This window comes from Bacillus rossius, chromosome 10 (genome assembly GCF_032445375.1).
Source record: "Bacillus rossius redtenbacheri isolate Brsri chromosome 10, Brsri_v3, whole genome shotgun sequence".
Taxonomy (NCBI): domain Eukaryota; kingdom Metazoa; phylum Arthropoda; class Insecta; order Phasmatodea; family Bacillidae; genus Bacillus; species Bacillus rossius.
The window spans coordinates 5,749,120-5,771,755 of NC_086337.1; the positions used below are offsets into that span (position 1 = coordinate 5,749,120).

The window sequence follows — 22,636 nt, forward strand, 5'->3', positions numbered from 1 at the left end:
TGAACAGACGATTCACATGGAAAAGGTTGTTAAATGAATTGTGCAATAAAAAAATATCATGGGCCTTACAGGATTGATGTGAACCAGGCGGTGATACACGTATAAGCACTTTAATTTTTGAAAAATGAAAATGTAAATATCCGGACAGTAATATTTTCACTGCCAGTAAAGGATGGTTTGTAAAGTTTGCGGAAAGGTATGCAACGCCCGGGCGGGCAAGCTAACCAGCCGACAGGATAACTATCTCCCGTTGGTGTCGAATTTGTCATACAATGTATTTGATGGTAGGCTCATAAAGATATATGGTGTGACATATTTATCATTGAGTGTTAGTCTACGCATCTGTATTACATGAATAATATTTCCCTACACAATTTGGAACACATTAAGTAAATTAGCCTTGCTATTTATGGAGACCTTGCTATTTATGGAGACGGATGCTTCAGAATACGCAATTTCGGATAACAGGAAAAATTGTTATAAACTCATTAGTCATTCTAATTGAGGGATTGGTGTATTTAATTTTGTAATAATTGTGTTCCTTTGCAGCTGAGAATCCAGCATGTATTCTTGTCGGGACAGGTAATGTTACACATGGCCCTACCGCCACACCAGGTGCCATGGAGCCAGCCATTCCGGCCAGGAACTCACTCGCTACACACATTCTTCAACTTTTAGTCAAACATTTTCATAATTAGATTTTATTTATTTATATATTCAGTTGAGCATTGATTTTTGTTGATACCAAAAGGCAATGGAACAATTCATTTACATATTTACAGTTTACTAGCCAAAACATGGTACAATATATAGCGATACACTGAAATATACATGTACAAGAATATATTACAATTACAAGTTAATATATAAATGTAAAGTTAGTAATGGTTTTGTGCTGTTTGTGAATTGTTTTTGAAATAATCAGTGTATTGTGTTTAGTAGGAACATATTCTTTGTGTCGGAGTCAATCTTTGTGCAACATAACATCACGACCTGACAAGCCTAAATCAATTACCATCCGGGTTAGGCCATGTACAATTATTACAATCTTTAATTTGTATTCATACTGTGTGTAATTGCAGCCCAAAGGCAGACAAGGAGTTTCTGGCGAGAACTGATCCCTTCTTTATCCTCCTCATGCCACGCTGCCATTTCACGGCCCCTCTAGTCACGTGTTCTGCCGTGAGTTCACGCACTGAGGTCAACTGGTGCCCAACACCATCTGCCCCCAATCCCATAAACAGCACATCACTTCAACTATTTAGGGACCTAACTTGGTGAGGTGCAGGGCCTTACAATCATGTCAGTCAGCTCACCCAGGATGGTGACACAGTAAATCTCTCTCTCTCTCTCTCTCTCTCTCACTCTCTCACTCACACACACACACATACACACACACCACTATATAGTTCTTAACGAATCTGTCTGTTGGAAAAGACCACACCGCCTTCAAATTAAATTTTCAGGGATGCAAAAAACTTTATTCTGAAAGAAAAAAAATTATTTTTTCAAATCTGTTTTAAATTCAATCATCATCTTCAACATTATTTTCATCTTCTTCTTCTACTGCTTCCAGCATATGGCCAGGTCCACATCTTCCTCTATCCCTTCACCATTCCTCATCCTTCACTTTATTCCAGTGTTATCCTATCTCCTGCACTCAACTCCTTGATCTTCCTTGGGGCCTTCAACACCGTCGTCTTCCTAGGCAGCCTCTCTCTCCCTGTTCTCTGGGCGTGGCCACACCCTCTCATTCACGCCCTTTACTCCTGCTCTTGCCTGCACTATCTCACTCCTGATGCTGCCAACATGCTCCTCAGACTTCATTCCTACTGCTCTGATCCTCCCAGCATCTCTCTTACCTATAGTCCAAGTCTCTTCTCCACAAGTGACAGGAACTGTACAACACTTGTTTGCAAGTTAATGGCACCTCCCTCTTCCATAGCAAGTCTCACACACCTGCAGAATGCATCTCCTCTCTCCTATACACTTCCCAGGTACTTGAAGGTTTCTACCTGTTTCAACTCAACATCAATGCATCTTCTGACTGCATTTTTGTTCTTCGTCATGACCATCACTTTAGTTATTTCAATGCTGAATCTCATACCACATTTCCAAACTTCCTCGATTCCATCTAATTTGTGAATTAATTTGTGAAATTACTCATTAGCTAAACATGCGAGAGGGCATGATTATAATGGAAAAGTGGCTTTTCCAATTGCACTGATATTGTATTCACTTGTGTCATACCATGACAAAAATGACTTTTTCAAACACTGATACATAACAGTCTAGAGATGGGTCGAGTCTTGGTTTATCGAGTCGAGCCGAGCCGAGTTGGGTCAGATTGACTCGACTCGAAAACCGAGTCACATATTTTATCAAGTTCGAGACTCGAAACACGTTTCGAGTTAAGTACCAGCATCGTGACATTATATCACTTTATTATAGGTTGTCTTAACGTTTTCGCCAAGTCATTATTACACCAAGAATTGATAATGACCTTTAAACAAAACAAATCCCGTGCAAACCTAACCTTGCCCGCTACCGTGCTACGGCGCTATAATAGGTACAAGTGCAACCAAACCTAGGCCTACCTTCATTTATGAACGTGACATCGTAACGTAATTTTGTCGATAGTGGCGACAGTTTATAGGACATAATTATGTCACATGACCATTTTATATTTTAAAAAAATGCTTGGAAAACAGTGTGCACTGTTTTCATTTTGTTTTTCATCCTGTGTTTACTTCAAATACGGTACCGCATTTGTTTACAAAATACGTCAATGGATTTTCACTGAAGAAAAATTTGTTGCAAAACGCACATATATTAATAATCATCACGTTTATCGTGCCCCGTTTATAATAACTCGTATAAACAAGAGATTTCCGTAACCTAAAAATAAAATAATTATATTGTAATATTTAGTAAATAACACCAAGCCGTGATGCGTGAAAATGGCTGCGTGTTTTGCATTTTGGAACTAAATTTAGCTGTGCTTCGCTACGCAGCGCTGCGTGTCAATAACGTTTAGGATAAAATTACTTTCTTGTTGTTTGAATAAAAAATAATAATAACAACGCTGATGCATTTTATTTGGCAATCAGTTACTGATCGCCAAATCAAATGCATGAAATATTTATTTAAAAACATATTGATATTCTTGTAGTTGTAACAAGTTCCGGGCTAATAATCTTGCCGCGGAAAGTGTATTTACATTGAGAATGTGACAATGTGACAAGGCCTATATCCCTTGAGCTGTTTGTTCATGTGGGGATCTGCGGGAAGCCTACATTTCACAAAGGGTTGAGGACCAACCCGAACATGCCCGAAGACTTCACCTTCCGCCAACTTCGTGACTTTGTTTTTATTTTCATAACAGCACTATTTCGTAACGAAATGCCTAGTTTGTAAGTCATTTATCTTTTTTCTGTTTTAGTTTCTTAGTTTTTTAGGTGCTGACTGGCGGCGGAGTGAGTGGTCAGTGCAACCACTCACCACCAGGGGCGCTTGCGTCCCTGGTCACTAAATCCAGTCCTGGATAAAAAGCAAAGCGGACCACGAGTCCAAGTGCCCAACCCCCGCATGGTAGACTCTTTTCTACTCTGTCCAACACTTCATCCAGACCATCCTCTGTCTCCTGTAAACTCCTACACGTAATGCATGCCAATTTGCATCCCGCATGAATGTGCCCAGGGTTTTCCCTGTGTCTATGCAGGTTTTACCTGGGCCCAACCTATCTCTAGTTATAGTCTAGATTTAAGAGTGAGGGGAGTTAGTCATGGCGCCAATCGCTGCCATGGCTGGCCAATCCCCCTCCTAGCACATGATGCATGCGACCCTCTCCTTGCATGGCTAATCCCAGCATGACTAGGCGTATAGGCTTCGGCCTGAGACGCACCTAGGTCCCTCCCTAACCCGGACCCCTCCAAAATACACTTAGTTTTAGTCAGGTTAGGAAAAAAAAAAAAAAAAAAAAAATCATAACAGCACGACCATGTTGGTGGATATCAAAAACACTTATTAATAATAATTGTGAGGTTAAGTGTTTAATTCATAGAAAGAAAGTGCATATTTAGTAATAATCTTAAGATTATTATTCACTGTTATATTACAAGTATTCGTTATGTTCAGGATCTTTCAACGCACTAAATTAAAACAGCAAGCATAATGTACCTCGGGATCAAGTGAAAAACTTGGTTATGAGATACTGAACTTTAACTAACTTTCAGATTTGCGTGTAAATTAAGAGATATGTATCATCATTTAGTTCATATTTTCTCTCTACAGGTTTTAAAGTTTAGCCTAGGTTGACGTAATTTTTTTCGTATCACGTGTCCAAATTGATCCCTTGGTTTTGTGGTACAAGATGCTTGCTGTTTTAATTTGTTACGTCGAAAGAGTATGGACATAACAAATACTAGAACATCACAAGACAAACAAATTATCTCAGGTGTTGTGAAATAATTTCTTTTGTAACTGTTTTACATTCATATATAAATTGTAATAACACAAGTTAGTATGCCCATGTTCTTTCAATGTACCAAATCAAAACATCAAGCAAAATGTACCACAGGAACAATGTATACAAGATCATGCCTTCTGGATCAAGGGATGAATTTGAATATGTTATACGGAACTTTTACCAATTTCACTTTCGGGACAAGTATGTATCACAATATCATTATCACATTAATGATGACATTAACATGGCACATTTATGTCATTACCATTTCTGCATTATTATGTGACTAGCATGATTATATGGGGTTTTAGTTTGGGAGTATTCTAATGCTTGTTTTGCACAAAATATGTTTGTGTATTAAACTAGCTTTCTGGTAACGTATTTTATGCTATGGCCATGCTTATTCTAGATTTAGAACATACCTACTACAGTATATATTTTACCTGTGGTATCATATTCTATACTTAAGAACAAGCCCTACCTGTACTAGTATAATAGAAACCATACTGAAGATATATTACATTTCATTATTATTTCTCAAGATATATATCTGATGTAACAGAAGCATATGAATGTCCTCCGTCCAAAAGTTTTTTTCCCAGTGTTTGTACTTTAAGAACGTACAGGTATGTGTGAATGCACAGGTATTATAATGTAAGCTTTAAACTTTGATTACTTGCTAACCTGTAGAAATTTAAAATCTGTTTTCAGGATAAATTCAGGGCTATGACTAGTGTCAAAAAAAGTTTTTGTCAAATTTTTTTTTAGTTTGTGGAAAAGCCACAACGTAAGATTATTACCCACCTCTCTCCTAACAGCAAATAAAATGCACAGAGTAATTGTATTGTTTTGCGGCTTTTAAATGAACAAAGAAAAAATTCTGAAAAACTTTTTCTCACATCCTGACATGTATCGAAATATTTCCCAAGAGAATGTTGAGGTACTTTAAGTTGTTTATCGTTTTTAAAACTGCACAAGATTTTATTAAGTTTGTTTTAATCAACAAAAGTAAGAAGAGTAAAAATTATAACTTTTTTTTTTACTTCCTGATATGTTTTTCAGTCATTACCCAAGAGAGCAATACTTGCAGCAAGAAACACATAACTCCATATATGTGACAAAATCTGATTATGAGGCCCTTGTTTTTATTGAAGCAAGCTTTTTGCAAGCACAGCAGGGACTCGCACATGGCGGCTCTTGCGATATCGCGATCATGAATGTTAAAACTATAAAACTATTGGTAGACTGCTTGATGTAACACAGTGCTGTCTTACAAAATGATTCCAAAGCATTTCAGGAAGCAAAAGGTATTTTGTAATTTTTATTTTCTTGTTTGCAAAAAATCTGATAAACTGTAAAATTACAATGAACACAAAACACTACTACTTAATTACTATAACATTTTATAAAATCATAAAAATAAACCACCTACTTTTCTGGCTGCTTGTCTTAAGTTTACACAAAAAATATTTACTGTTCTGCCATTAATCTCGCTTAGTGTTGCAGCATACAGTATCGCAAAATGCAGTCACTACTACAATCACCACACGTTTATATTCTATACATCTACCTGAGAAACATTAAGAGCTAAGTGCTGTTAACTTTTGTTACCATTTGTATTTATAAGCAGTAGTAGTTTTTTTTTTTTAATTAATGTGTGTAGGTGCTAATTTTGCCATTGCATTAAATCACCCAAACACTCTTTGTGATGTAGGTATACGATATTTCCAATTTTTTATGTAACTGAATGTTTGACAAATATTAAAAACAAAAAAAAAATATTGAAAGCTGTGAATACATGAAGAACACTATACATTTAAATAAGATAGGCCTACCAAAACTATTGAGCTTATCAAATTATACATATACTTACCAAATGAAATATGTTGACCATCTGGTGTGTATCATGTTGCCATGAATATTATTTTTCTGCTATATAGTTTCTGTTAAATACTATGTATTACTTTATTGCTCTACAGTTTCTGTTATGGACTTTGTCTCCAGATTGCCATTTATATGACTTATTCTCTACATTCTCAGTACTTGTAATTGTTTCTGTTTGTTGCAGGTATGTAAGGAAATTAGAAAATGAGCTGAAACATTAAACTCTTTGGACACTCCATAGAAAGGAAGAATTATTTTCTGTTTAATGCTGGCATGTGAAGACATTAGAACATTTTCTTGTAGATTAAATTCTTTGGACATTCAATGAAAATGATTTATTTTGTGAATTTTTGTTATAATAGTGTTTTTTTTATTTCACTTAGAATTTTATTTCATTGCCGGTTAATTGATAGTAACTAAGAAAGTGAAATAAATTTTTTTTTTTGGAGAAATAAAGAGTATTTTTTACAACCTTATATTTCATGATTGTCTATCTTCAAAACTTACCAAACTTGGGTGATTCATATGGAAAAAATAATGCTGTCATTTAAAGGAAAGAAAAGTGTAAAGATTTTTGCTGAACGTTCATAATAAATAATTTTACCTTTTGACATGTCAGTTATCTTTAAAACACATAGTAGTTATTAGTATGTACAAGAAAGAAAGTGCAAGATTTTATGCCTTTAAAATATTAGTGTTTAAATATTCAATGTGTCTTCGTTTTTTTCATTCCACAGCACATAAATGAATTTTTTTTATAAAGTGAACATATAAATTTAAATGTAACATGTAACCTTTTATGTGGTATCGCTTTCAAGATACATTCACCCACTGTGTTGGTACATATCAAGTAAACCAACGAACAATTAGGAAAGCTACAATGATAGGGTTTTTTATACAGGAATGTTACGGATAAAATAATACAATGGAAAGAGATTACTGTGGACACAAAAAAAATTTAATATTTATGTTTGTTTTTTTCATAAAAAAAAATATTCTTTAGTGACAATCTAGGCTGCAAATGTCTCATACATTACTATACTGAGCATTACCAACAAAGAGCTTACACAGTAATATTTCCTATTTACATTATACCATCAGGTGACACTACAAAGTCTCATAACATGCTATTGTTTTAAACAACCTCAGTATGTACCTTTATGGACAATTACTTTTATGGTGAGAAACATAATGTAGTAATTTGTGCATAAAATAATTGTTTATATAATTTACTTAATAGTCATGCAGTATAGCTGCACAGTATGAACCTCACAAATATAATGAAACCAGTTTTTAGTGAATTACCACAATATTAACTCTCAGCATTTTCACACACATGTCTTGAAATATTGTGGTAAATGTTTTATAGACTTTCTCACCTCTAAATCTTTTTTCTCTCGTTACCCACACATCCCTGGGTCATCTTTGCGGAGCCGGGCTTATCCCAACCGCCTTAGATTTAACCCTGCCACGTGACCACGCCGCAGGGTCGACAATTATGGAACTCGCTGACTCCAGAGGTAAGCGTTTTAATTTAATGTAGCCGTGCATATGTCTGCTGGCCCAAACAAAGACATTAAAGCACTTGTAGATTCACGGCTCGTAGAGCCTGTTCGAGTCGTAATTCAAAAACTTACGGGTATGGCCGACTCCATGCAAATCCCCAATAAGACTGCTGTTAGATGTAACGTAAGCACATAATGAAGCAATCAGAAACTTTTGTCAGGGTAAAGTATAAGGTATAATGCATAGTGTAACACCGCAATGCATAGCATGCCAATAAATGCGAGAACAAATTGACAGTGATTTCCAGTGCCCCCTTACCTAAGTTAGGCATCAGCCAACCATGCTGCCTGAGGAGTGTGATACTACTTCTCTAGTTAGTAATTCAACCACTGCCACGATCCTAATGAACAAAGCTGGGGCCGACGACCCACCAAACAGCTGCATAAGTTAGCCTGGCACCCTCCCGGAAAGAAAATAAAATTTTTAAGCTGTAAATATATAAAGGTGATTTTGAATTTTCCATGAAAAACAATTGAAACATGCTATAGATACAACACTAAATATAATTATCCTGAAACATGTTGAATTCAGTTAAGTTCTGTTACATAGTTGAACAGTGACGAGATTCTGCAAGATAGGAATAGCCTCTGTCCTTAAGTATGGGCGGTGGGCCTTCACTAATCAAAATTCCCGCGCGTCTTATTAAAAGAAAAACAAAGTCCCGAAGTTGGCCGAAGGTGAAGTCTTCGGGCATGTTCGGGTTGGTCCTCAACCCTTTGTGAAATGTAGGCTTCCCGGGATCTGCCGGTGGATCGGAAAAAAAAGTTACGTAACTCGGGAAGCCTTCTTTTCACAGACGAAAGAGCCAAACTCCCGATCGTACATCTTCGTTTTTTTTTTGTTCTTTGTAAATAAATATGGCGGTGTTGATAAAAGGAAATACTATAAACAAGGCAACGGTATTTATTTGTACGCCGCCATATTTTTCGTTTGCAGTGTGTCCGTGAATGTTTATTTTGGACAACTCATGATAACTATGGTCAATTAGGTTAGGTTAGCTGCATTAAAAATACTTTAAAACATTGTGGACGGTTGATATGGTTAGGATAGCTACATTAAAGATACTGTGAAATAATGTTGAAATAAAGCGTGGTTTTTTATATTTAAATAACATAATGATTTGAATTAATCATTTAAAATATTTAAATAACATAATGATTTGCTAATTAATCATTTAAAATATTTAAATAATGCAGATGCAACTTGGATACACAATTTTTATATCAATGGGTGTAGTAATATTTTATTTATCATGTTCGACGCAAAAAATTATAAAATTATGAAACTCGAACTGACACGACCTCTTCAAAAATTTTGTGACTCGAACTCGACTTGACTCGAAATATGAATTGCTAAACTCGGCTCGACTCGACTCGAAGCCAAAAAACCTCAACTCGTCCATCTCTACGATAACACCAATATATTGACATGGTCCTAAAAAATTAGATATACATAATAAACTTAGTAATATTAAAGGCCAGAGAATGATTTTTTTTCCCAAACGTTTTTATAAAGACTGACTACCTAGACATTAAGGAACGCCGCGGCTGGCGAGACATGAGGAAGAAACACGCAGTCAGCGGGAAACAGTCTACAAGTCCACCAGTAGCAGGAGTTGAGGGCTAGCGACAACAAAGATGTTTGCAACACACGACCAACAGTAGGTGACCTTCAGAGTAGCTGAAGTGTGTGGGATTAGCAGGTCAGAGAGAGAAGAGGGTATTGACGTAGCAAGCACTAGACAAGATCAGGTAAGAGAGGGAGAAAACTGACAGTGAATCAGCGACGAGGAATAATATCAACACACGGGCATAGTTCGCATTGTTTTGGTCAACCAAAAAAACTCGGCCAGGGAGGGCTTCTTAAGCCAGGGCCAGTCACTGAAAATCCACGCTATCCGCCGCCAGGAGCGATGATCTGTGAGTACTCTGTCGAAATGGTACAACAAAACCAACATGACCGACTAATAGCCCAATGTAGGAACTCTACAGTTGGTAGGAAGGACTTCTCTGAAAAACTTCTGAACCACGAAAACTTCAATGCTCTTTTGTTAAATACATAAATAGTTTAACTTTGTAAACTGTTTAAGATTGGGAAAGAATTTAAAAATAGATTAATACATCATTTAAAACTATTTTGCTAATTGATTAAGTTAAAGTTAACATAAAGTCGCTTGAGATAAAAAAAATAAACAAAAGTTGGTAGGACTGTTAACTCAAATAAAAAACACGACCCACAAAACAAATGATATTAAGAATTCGTAGATGGAAATGGCAAACAGCACAACACATTTATTTTAACCCCTTATCCCCGAAAGGGTCAACTATAGTTATTAAACTTATGTTTTTAAAATGTTTAATGAGTAAAATTGACATTGTTGTCAAAAATATATGTGACCAGCCAGATGTCTCAATAAAAACTGCTTGTTGAAATCAACTGATTCTTGTTTAAACATCATAGTTAGCATTTGAAATTTTAAAAGATGAGTGGTGGAGAAATAACCCTTCAATATTCTGATATCCACACGAGGGCCTTCGAATATCACAAATGATTAGAAGGAAACAATTCCTGTAGAATCACATCCATTCCTCTTCCCCATAACCTTCATCATTTCCACTTTCCCTCTATATCCATCTTTACAGTCGACACAGGATTTAAGGAAGTCAATGACCGTAAAAATACTCATAATTTACACTCATAATGTACACTCATAATGTACAATTATAATAAAGATTTCTTTATTGAAGAAATCAAACTAATTAAAACACTACAACATATTGTAAAACAAAAAATTTATATTATACATTATCTTTTTCAGACGTGAGCCAAGAAAATAAAAGTAGATTCCTAACATACTGAATTAGTTTTCTAATGTGTATAATATTTTTGTGATTAATGAGTAGTAATCTTCTATTGTGAGCCTTACATGCAGATAGTTGAAGATGCCTGCCAGCAAGGTTCACCAATGAATTCTTCCTTTAGCACACTATCAATCTACTTGCATGATTGCAAAAGCCCTGGTTTCTGTACCATATACTTGAACATCACAAAGGTATTTTAAAACTTGAAATTAGATTGTTTTATCTTTTGGAATATTTGCTACAGACTGCGTTTTTCTTACAGTACCCGGCCACTAGCTCTTATAATCTATAATATCTTCGGTCTTCACTTCAACAAAACTGAAAGTTTTGCCAACACTGGCAATAACCTCACTAATTTCAACACAAGTGTAGATACTTTCTTTTGTATTTGTCTTCTTACCGTGCCAAAGGCAAGGTTGCATGGCAAAACTAATGACCTCTAACTGGGGAAAACTGTAAAATACTTCTACTTCATTCAGTTTCTTAACAGCCTCACCTTCATAGTATGACAAAAATGTAGCTTTACCAGTTTTTAGATTGTAGACACAAGATTCAAACACCCAGAATTGTCTACCCTAATATAACACTTAACTTATAGTAAGTATTTAATAATTAATCTCCCTGTTTAAAGGTTTCTACTTGCCTGCATGGTGATCCAGTATTTACCAACATGGTTTACGTGAGCTCTTCCTTGCATCTTGGCTTTTTTTATTACGTCACGTTTAACACCCCGCATTCCACCTATTATTGTATTTAGTATCCCTGTTACCATTACTCATTTTATGTTAATTTTAAGTTATAATATATAAATTGAAACATTTTCCTGGCAATAAAATAATACAGTTCAAATGGCTAGTACACAGAAACTTTCAGCTGATAGCTAGCAGTCCATGGCACTGCAGAGACCACCGTCGCAGAGCAACTGTGATCCGACTACTGCACACTCGAGTGGCACAGAAGCATTAAGCATTGTAGAAATTGTATTTTCACAGGGAACAATGAGTCAAAGTCTTTAGAATGCATTCATACAATAAAGTGAGTTAGTAAAAAAAAAGTGAAAATGTAACCTTTACCAACAGACAGATTGAATTATAGGTATGCAATAACAGAGATCATGTTCCCTGAAGCTGTAATCATCATGATCCACGACACAGAGAGAGACTTACACGTCGGAGTATCCTTGCCACAGGATCTTGCCTGAGTCTGCATCCCTGAGGTTCATCCAGTTGCTGTGTGTCCGTCAAGGAAGCCTAGCTCGTGCACTTCATCATTAGCATTTCAATACTTTTAACATAGATGTTTCATTTCACTTCACTTTGTTCATTACATATGTATTTTATCTACTCAATAAAACAACATTGTGTGAAAGTATGTGCTTAGAGCAGCAATGATCTGGACCACACACATGGTGTGTTTATTTGCCCAAAAAGCCATTAAAAGTAAAAGTTTTCTAAATTAAAATTAAATTTCTTAACACTAACTTGTTAATTTTTAAAAGTGGGGGCAAGGCTTGAATATTTGTACTTAACATGCATGTAATTAAACATTTTAATGTTATTAATTTCTTTACTTCAGACTTATACCATGTAGTACTTTTCACTACAACTTTTTTTTTTCATAAAGCAGTTGGGCATAGCAAACTGACAGTGCATAAGGAAGACTTTGTACGATTGTAATGAAAAATGCAAGTTCTCTGTGTTCCAAGAGCACTGTACTGAATAACATGGTGTCAAATACAATGCACAACTGAGTTGTAACTGTGCTGAATAATACCAGCAGGATCAGCACAGAGGAAGAGAGCTCTCAAGAACGGTCCACGCTTGCTGCTGCGATCATCCACATCAAAGGATACACCTGGAATCCTTTCAGAATTGCTTCTTGTTTCTTTGCTGCCATCAAAAAAACTACAACTACTTCATACTGCTCCAAGTTGCCAGGACCCTGCAAAGCACGAACATCAGACATTAGTGCGAAGGGATAGCAGAATGCAGACAGCACAACTACATGCCGTGACTGCATCGCTAGGTGTAGCGTGCTTTACGTACGTACATAATAGAAAATATGTTTTATGTACAATTTTTAACACTTATATTGTTGGTCAGGGTCTAGCCTAACCAGTGAATACCAATCAGAAAAATCAACATTTCAGATGCTCCTGTTTCACTCAGACTTCAGCCGAACGTGCAAACAATCAGGCATATCTGCTGACTAAGCTGTGCCTTGGCAAAAATCCAAAATATTGTCGAATACCAAATTTTTTGGTGTAACTGAATTTAGATTTCTATCTTTCCTGGTGCAGGCTGGTTGTGTGTCGCCACAACTGCACGGTAGAGTAACCTCGTGACGGGAGCATAAGTGGGCACAGGTGGTGGTTGTGCTAACACCGCACATACCAACGCTGCCATGTGCTGATGTTTCTGGGTCAATCTGTGACGAAACAGGGGGGCTTTGTCCCTGGAAGCATGAGTGACGTGGGGCCCATCCAGCTAGCTTGTGCCCTGATGGTGGGGCCGAAACCTTCTGAAAGGGGTGCCGAGGGTGAGCTCTTGCCCCACCTGGTGATGAGTTGGTTGGTTAGTTCGGGTCTGTCTGGCTCACTGGGCGGGCTCCATCCAGGGGATCGCTTGCACGCAAGTCTCTCTAGGCTGAGGCTAAACATCGGCAAGCTCCGGATGTGGTTTCATGATCGAACGATGAACTGTCTCTAGTGAATGCCATCACTGATTATGTTGCCTCCTGTTTTTTTCTCTCTAGAATTTCACATCTTTTGAGTCCTTAAATATGACAAAAGAAGTCCCAAAAACATAGTATTCTCAGTCCCTCTTTCACTCTTAATTGTTTACTTATATTTTACTCTTGCAATACAATCCTGTATCATGAACACTGCCAAAGCAGAAATACAAATGATGAGTATATGTACTTGTGTACTCCTTGGGATAGCCAACTGACAGTTAGTTCATCATTAATTTTTCACATATCTACTTTTTAAGACATTGTAAGCAAAGCTTTCTTTTTCTTCTCTCTTTTTGATAAATATAAATCTCAAGTTCTGCTTCTTCTTGGGTGGTAGTAACCAATGACGACAATAGCAACTAGTTTTTTTCCAAGCACTCATCAACATTGGACATTGACGCTGACTAATGTTTGACGCAACTCTATTGTGAATCTGCCTACATTTTTTATTTTAAAAAAAAATTACAAAGATATGTTAATGTTATAAACCTAAAAATTTAGACAATAAATATGCCAAGCACTAGCAATTATTGCAAACTTGAAAAATACTAACACATTTTATTTGTATTGTTACATCTTATCTGGGGATAACTGGTTCATAGGGAATAGCCCAAATAGGTTTTTATAAAGTTTAATTAATTACTAACATTTACATTAATAATAAATAATTGTACTTCAAAATGCCCGATCACAATTCACTAGCACTTGAAAATGTTTATTTTCAAGTCGCTCAATGTCTGTCAAGATCCGCAGTTCGCACTCCTCACCGGAGCTAGGCGCAACAGTGGTTCGCCTCTTACCTCGCGCCTGTCCACACACACAGTCTCGCGCCACTCTCAGTAGCCGCGCTCTTGCGATTCAGTCGAACTCCACGTCGCACCACTCTCGGGTAGGGTAGGCAGGGGGGGGGGAGGGAGGTGTTTCCTCTTCACCTTCTTCGCCGATGTTGTACTTCCCTTCGCTCACAACTCCCACGGAGGACGGCCATGCTGCTTATGTACTAGTGGGTCATCGGCCCCAAAAACTGTCTTAGTCTGATGCAGCCCCACCAGACTTAAGCCCACTTAATTTCTTAGCACATGCATGTTCAGCCTTTCCTTAAGTTAGCCCACACCAGTTATTGTCTCCCACACACAGCCGTAGAGCCTGGTTACATGGCTGTATAGTCACGCCTTAGACTACAGTGCAATGTGTCTTTCGCGCGTGGCATTCTCGGATTCCTCTCGGTGTGCGCACGGCACACTACTGATAGTAACACCGAGAAATGCAATGGCAGCCTCGCTCCCACGCCGGGTAGCAATCCTAACTACCCCCCCCCCCACCCCCCACACTTACCAGTGCAGTACTCGGCAGCACCGCAGGACGGCCCACAAGTATCCCTCCGCGAACTACTTCCTACGAAACCTGGTTTCCCCTCCCTGCTGGTCCATTTACCAATAGCACGTGCGACCTGCGTTCCGGTGGACAGATGAAATCAAGCTCCCTAGATCCTGGGCTGTCGACGAGACGTTATGGTGCGAGAAATATACGGACCATCATAGGGTCTACACGCGAACTACTTGTTTCTGTCTAGTTTGTTTTTTGGCCAGACCTCTTCAGTAGCATGTAGTCGCCTACATTTGGGAGAGTTTTCCAAAGATTTTTTTCTACATTATTAAGTATTTGCTGTAATCTTTCATCTCTTTCTTTTCCATCTCGAGTGTGCGCCACCCAACTGGATTATGGATTCTCCGGCGTTCCAACTCCTTGTGATACTATAAGGACATTGTTTGTACCCACATAATTGGTAAGTGGAACATAATGTTGTCCTAAGCACCCCCCCCCCCCCCGCATTTTAAGTAATGACCTTGCATCGCATTAGTATCAAAAATTTTGATGTTAATTACACTGCATTATTTTGTGCAGTGATTCCCAGTTTCCACATGGTTCTACTCCCTCTCCGGTCTATTGGCTTCTGATGATTTACTGCACCTTCTTATCGTCCGGAGGATGTCTCTCCGTCAAACGGTTTCAAGAACATCTACCCAGCAACTGGTTTGAAGACACGAATCTAAATTTCTTTGATAATATTAACTGCACTGAAAAATTCTGATCTGATACCTCTTTCAAAGTCTACGATCTAGTCACCAATCTCTTACAATAAACAAATGTTGTACAAGGTACTTGTTTTGTTTTACTACAGGTTTGGAAATGGTTGTCTGATATATTTTTGTCTATATATTGTAAGACAGGGGAATTTCTATGTGAAAGAATACTAAAATATAGTTCATAAAACTTAGTCTATTTTGTTTTTATTTTCCTAAATTTTATTCCTGGTCATTATAAAGATTCTGATCCACTTAACTAAATAACATCTGTAACTGGTGCCTCAACCTCTGTCTAAGAACTCAGAACGCATTAAAGATACTATCAGAGGGATGTTACATGGCATTGTTGTGAATTCAGCCTTTTCTGTGTTCTATCCGACAATCATATTGCTGTATCTGTTAAATCCACCTAGCAAGTTGTCCCTCTGGATTCTTGAACTGTAGTAGCCACTTAAGTATGGCATGGTCAGTGCATAAAAGGAATTTTCTCCCATATAAATATTTGTGGAAATGTTGCAGAGACTTCACTACAGCCAAAAGTTCTCATCTTGTGACACAATGGTTGCGTTCAAGCTTAGACAAAACTTTGCTGTAATATGCTATCACTCATTCATTTCCATCTTGAACCTGGAAAAGTACAGCACCCAAACCATCTCCGCTTGCATCTGTGTCGAGGATCTACTCTCCATGTTGACGGGGGTAGGCAAGTATAGGGCTAGTACACAGGGATTCCTTGAGGTCTTGAAAGGCAGTTTCACATGCTGGAGTCCATATAAATTATCTTTTGTCCTCAGTCAGCTGATGCAGTGCTTTTGGATTGTGGAATACCCAGGTAAAAACTGTCAATAGTAGGTATGTCTTACTTTATGCTTATTGTTAGGGTGAGGCAACTCCTTAAAGGACTGAATCTTTTCAGGATTTGTTCACACTTCATCCTGTGATACGATATGTCCAAGGAATGTTACTTCATGCTAAAACAAGAAGCACCTCTTAGGTCTAACTAGAGTTGGGCATGGCGAAGCCTGTCGAATACATCCTGGAGATTTCACAAAAAAAAAGTTTCTTCACTGTATTCCCCACCACAATAATGTCGTCCAGATATACTAGGCATGTTTTCCAAGTCAAGCCATACAGGACAAGTTCCATTAATCTCTCAAAAGTCGCAGGAGCATTACATAACCCGAATGGTAACACAATGAACTGGAAAAACCCACTACCTGTCGTAAAAGCAGTCTTCTCCTTATCCTATGGGTGTAGCTCCACTTGCCAGTAACCACTCTTCAGGTCCAGTGTAGAGAACCATCTGTTGCCAGAGTGTGTATCAAGTGTGTCATCGATACGTGGGAGGGGGTAGCTGTCCTTTTTGGTGATGTCATTCAGCTTCCGGGAGTCCACACAAAACCTCAGTTGGCCATCATTCTTCGCCACTAAAACAACTGGGGAAACCCAAGGACTTGCTGATGGTTCTATTACACCACCTTCCATCATACCCGCGATCAACTTCTCAGCCTCTTCCTGTTTTGCTAGAGGCAGCCGTCGTGGTGCCTGTCGGATCGGCTCTGCATCACCTGTGTTGATGCGATGATAGACCAGGCTTGTTCTCCCAAGGTCAGTATCCCCTGAGGAAAATACATCCTGGTTGTTTACCAGAAAAGCTGCTACTTCTTCAATTTCCCCATCTGTCAGATTATTTCAACATCGCCTTATAAAGATATTTTAGATTTGGGTTCAGTGGATGCGCATTGTGTCTAATAGGTGAGGAACACTCACACTGGCCTACCCAAAAGACTGGTTCACAGCTAGCTATTGGGTCTCCCTTGTTCAAGAGTCGAGATAGGCCACCCTGCCTGGTACAACTTCACCGAACCTTGCAATGCTTCGAGCGACCATGAGTGTCTTCAGTGTCTTCAATCTTTATGTCATATCTGGCTCCATCAGGTAGCTCATATTGCCCCTAGGGTCTCCCATAATCCTAGCTGCTATATCTGCTCATTTATTTCTGGAATTGAAACCAATTCAGTAACTACCACTTGCATTACAGGAACTCTTAATTGGCCGGGGGTATCTTTATCTTTAATACGCAGTACCTGTCCTTCCATGTCAATAACGAATCTGCATCGGTTCATGATGTCACTCCTAGAATTACCTGATCAGTGATATCAGCAACAAGAAAGGTCTGTGATAATGTCCAACTTCTAATCCTTAATTCCAAATCCAGATGTCCATGCACAGGTGAAGTTTCTTCGGTGGCTGTTTTGAGTCTGTACGGGATAGGTGTTCTCTTTAGCTTTTCCTTACTTACAATATCTGTGCGAACTATAGATGCAGATGCCCCTGTGTCAACAGTAAGTAAAAACTGTCTGCCATTGACCCATCCATTAAGCAACAAACTGTCATAGCCTCTACAAAGTAAGGATATAGAAAAAAACCTTCAGGCTACCATTTTTGTAGAGCTGAAATGCACCCCCTCACACCAGCTATTGCTCATTCACCTGTTGTTCTTCTTGCTTCTCATCCTGTTGCGATTTATTCCTGTGTGTCGGACAGTCCCACTGGGTGTGTCCTGGTTCACTGCAGACGAAGCACCGCGGGCGTCCTGCTCTCCTGGTCTGGTTACCTGCAGTATCATTCAGCAGCTTCTTCAATGCCCTGAGAATATCTACTTCATTAGTGGAGTCCAGCTCTCCTTGTCCTGATGCTGGTGTCTCCTGAGGCACTGCTGCAGGGCATGGACCAAGGCCTCGCAGCTCCTCTTGTGTATCTCCGAGTCCGTCTGTAAGCACACTGGTGGCTAGCTGCTGGCCGAACTCTGTTGGTGCTTCAGTGCACCAGTCGCTCCATGTTGGCTTAGATGATCTCTGTTAACATGTCTTCAGGTCTGTTCTATACACCTCGCACATGTGTCGGTCGCCATACCTCAGCTCAAGGGCCTCTACTAATACTCCACAGTCTATCTGCTCTGTGACTGGTATGGTCTGCAGCAGCTCTAGTGGAGATCCTCGCAGGGCCAAGACGAGTGCCGTAGCCTTTTCTTCATCGTCCCAGCCATTCACTTCAGCAGCTGCCTCAAACTGTCTTCTGTAGATAGCCCATGGCGATTGGCCATCAAAGGTGGGTGGCTTGAATTTTGAGTGGCTGTTGGATGTTCCCTCCACCTTAACATCCTCGAAGTAACTCTTCCAGCTTGCAGCAGCCGTAGCTTCCTTATCACCCGACGGCACTCCTCGGTCACAGCTGCTACTCGCTGTTCGGTGGTCTGCTCCAGCTGAGCTGGCTGTTGCTCCTGTCTGGCTTGTTGTTCTTGTTGTGCAAGATGCTCCTTCAAACACTGTACTTTACCTTCAAACTGGATGCTTGTTTCGTCAGTCTTCTTCATTTCTTCATGAGCAGCCACGATTCATTACGCGTATCTTCTTGACCCCTTTTCATGACCTCTTGGTTCTTCATGTTTTTGATTTCGGTCTTTATGGCATTCTTTACCTTCTGTTGGCATTTCATTTCAGTCTATCTTCTTGGCCATTCTTCATTTCATTTTTCATTTCTACCTGGCCACTCTTCATATCATTCTTAATTTCTTCCTGCCCCTTTTTCATTTCCTCTTGGCCCCTCTTCATTTCACTCATACCATTTTTCAACTCGGCTAGGACAGCTATTACATTCTTAAGCTTGCTGGCATCTTTCTTGTCCATATATACTACCAGTCTGTCACTATCGCTACTGTCCCACGACCTACAATGTAATTTGACCTACGGGCTAACCTAAACTTATACTGAAAACTAACACTAACTTTACTACAACAATCTCAAACTAACTAGGTACAGTTCCTAACACTATTTTTAACACCAAAAATCAAAATCCGAATTTTTTTCGAATTCTCTATTACCTATTTGTAAATTATTTAACTAAGGCTATTCCATTTCTGGCACCAAAAATGTTACAACTTATGTGGGTAGAACAGGGTTTTATGGGATAGCCCAATTAGGTTTTTTCAGTTTTATTAATTACGTACTAATATTTACATTAATAATAAATAATTGTACTTCAAAAAGTCTGGTCACAAATCAGTACCACACAAAAATTTTTATCATCAAGTCACTCAATGTCAAGTTCCTCAGTTCACACTCCTCACTGGAGCTAGGCTCAGCAGTGGTTCACTCTTTACCTCACGCCTGTACACACAGTCTCGCGCCACTCTCAGTAGCCGCACTCTTGCCATCCAGTCAAACTCCACATCGCACCACTCTCAGGTAGGGTAGGCAGGGGGGGGGGGGGGGAGGTGGCTCTCGCCCTCTTTGCCGATGTTGCACTTCCCTTCGCTCGCGGAACTCCCGCGGAGGCCGGCATCACTGCTTATGTACTAGTGGGTCATCTTTCCAGAACCGACGAGAGGGGATGTTACCAGTTGCATCATTCCGTGCCGACCCAACGTCCGAACAGTCCAGAAGGACGGCGTCCATTCACACCACTATGCGCGGCAGCCCATGGAATTCTCAAGGCCGCTCAGCGATAGATAGCAGCGCCGAGGCAGGACGATGCGCAGGGAGCAGAGGGGGGAGGGGGGTAAAGACAACCCTTGTAATCCGGCCAGGCACGCGTGGCATGCCTTACGTCAGTGGACGGCGCGTGACACGGCGCATGACGCCAGTGGCCGTGAAGGGCCGCCAGCCAGCTCCGAACCTGGTGTGTGTTGCGGTCCTGTCGGTGTTTATAACAGTATTATACTGTCAAGTGAATAGTTTCGTATGTACAATTTTTTTTTATATTAAATATTTTCCTGCTTGCTACTCATATGATACAACTCCAATAAACATTACAATAATAACAGGCATACCAGCCATACACATTTACTTCTGATGTCAGAATCAAACATTCAAGAAAACACTGAAAAGAAAAATAGTCTGAGCTATCAACAAAATTGCTAACTCAAGACTCCATAATGACCATTTATATAGTGTAGTTTAGATGCAGTAAGCAGCAATTATGCTTATTTCATTAACAAACAGTTCTGTAGTTACATACTGCTTGTTGGGTAGCAAGCACATACAATGCCTCACATGCTTGCATTGCTACATATCTGTATCACAGGCACGCTGAGGCAGTTTGTGGAAGTGAAATATTTGAGTTTAATTCATTAGTAATTATTTTGTAATAAAGCATAGCTATATTACAAGAATTTCATTACCTGTCAATATTATTTTTGAGGACATTGTTTTCATTGGTGCATTATTCGAGAGTTTTCAAGAAGGAGAATGTTGATAAAAGTTACAATCAGGCCAGCAACTGCAGAGTTAGTGAATATGTTAAAGAAATTTGTTATTAATGAGTTGTTTAAAAAAAAATTATTTGCTATTAGGTATTTTTTGTATAATAAATATAAAAAAATTTGGTTTACTTTATATTATCAATTATTTTCATGTGATGTGTTTCATAGATACCATACATTGAACATTGACATTGTTTCCTGAAAAGTTAGACACAGTAGTAGCCACTATTAAAATTACTTCCTTTCTTGTGTGGCACTTGCTGTGGTATGGAATTGTGCATTTGATAAATTTTGCCAGTATATACTGTGTGAATTTCTGTGATACTGCATATTTAAATTTTAATATTTCATCAAATTAGTGGTGCTACAGAAATTTCAAAAACTAAAATGGTTAATGTTAACACATAACGGTAATACAAAGTATTCAAATTGTAGATAGTGATAGCTATAAAGGCGAGTTTTTTGTGCGTTTCTGTAGATTTGTGTATTTTTCAGTATTGAATATATTTTTGCACGTTTAGTTGATTTTAACAAAAGTGAATGGTTTAGTTATGTAAAATCAATAACATTTTAAATACTGTTGAATTGATTACAGGCTTTAATTCTGGCAAAACAACAATTTTCATTTCAGGTGGATTCTAATAATGTTCAAATTCGGAGGTTAGGTAAAAGGTTTGGCTAAAAAATAACCGGACTGATTGTTTAACAAACAGCACGGGCCTCAAGGTCGCGTGCTACAACGCAGTCACGTGCCATCCCTCGCTTCGTCCCGCCAACCCTCAGTCTGGCTGTGGTCTTGTTTGTCCAACCGTGCAGCCTCAGTCCCTCGAAACAAAATGCTTAGATTTTTGAAAGAGCAACAGATTAATGTGTAATTTTTAGCCACACAGGCCATTCTTTGTTGAATGTCTGAGTGGTTTGAGCAGTTCATAAGGGATGCGAGAAGAGATTGAAGATGAGCCATGTCCAGTGCGACCCTCAACGTCAACAATGGATGAAAACTTAAAAAAAAATTGGAGATTTAATTCGAAAAGAACGTTGGTTGAGTATTCATGGGGTTGCAGAGATTGTAATAATCGACAAAAGAAACAGTTCAGCTGATTTTTACACAAGTATTTTCACATTAACAAAGTTTATTAAAAAAATGTTGCCCAAGAACCTTATGCCTGAACAAAAAGACTTTCGAATGAAAATTTGTGCTGACACTCTGAAAACCATCACACAGGATACTGAATTTCTTTAAAAAGTAATAACATGTGATGAATTGTGGTTTTTCAGTTACAATCCGTAAACTAAGTGCATATCAATGCACTGGAAGAGCCCCAATTCACCGAGAGAGAAGAAGGCCTGAATATCAAAATCAAAATTCAAAGCAATGATGATTGTATTTTTTGTCATCCGTGGGATTTTGTATGTGAAGTGTGTGCCCGAAGAACTGTGAAGTCCTATCTACGCTCCGTGAACGAGTAAGATGAAAGTGAACTGAGTTGAGGAAGATCAAGTCGAAGATTTTTCATCAGGACAATCAATGACCCGGCCCATACTGCATTGGTTGTCAAGCGGTTTTTGACTAAACATGTAGGAACATCCACCCTACTCACCAGATCTTGCTCCATATGCTTTTTATTTCCGAAAGTGAAATCTTCTCTGAAATGAACAAGATTTGAGACAGTTGGAGCCATGAAAGAAAAAGCGACGGAGACCTTGAACATGCATTCATAAGATTAACTTCAAACACTGCTGTGACCAGGGGAAAATTCACATGGAATAGTAG

At 38.7% G+C, this 22,636-nt stretch overlaps 1 protein-coding gene across 1 annotated transcript in view; it reads right to left on the reverse strand.

The window, feature by feature from the left end:
* LOC134535742 (retinal rod rhodopsin-sensitive cGMP 3',5'-cyclic phosphodiesterase subunit delta) overlaps positions 1-22,636 on the reverse strand; it is a 71,048-nt gene that overhangs the window by 16,582 nt on the left and 31,830 nt on the right. The window contains exons 2-3 of the mRNA XM_063374974.1: positions 12,632-12,720; positions 11,946-12,008 (exon numbers count right to left, since the gene is read on the reverse strand). Of these exons, the coding sequence (XP_063231044.1) occupies positions 11,946-12,008; positions 12,632-12,675 (107 nt within the window). The 5' untranslated portion in view covers positions 12,676-12,720. The remainder of the gene's footprint in view (positions 1-11,945; positions 12,009-12,631; positions 12,721-22,636) is intronic.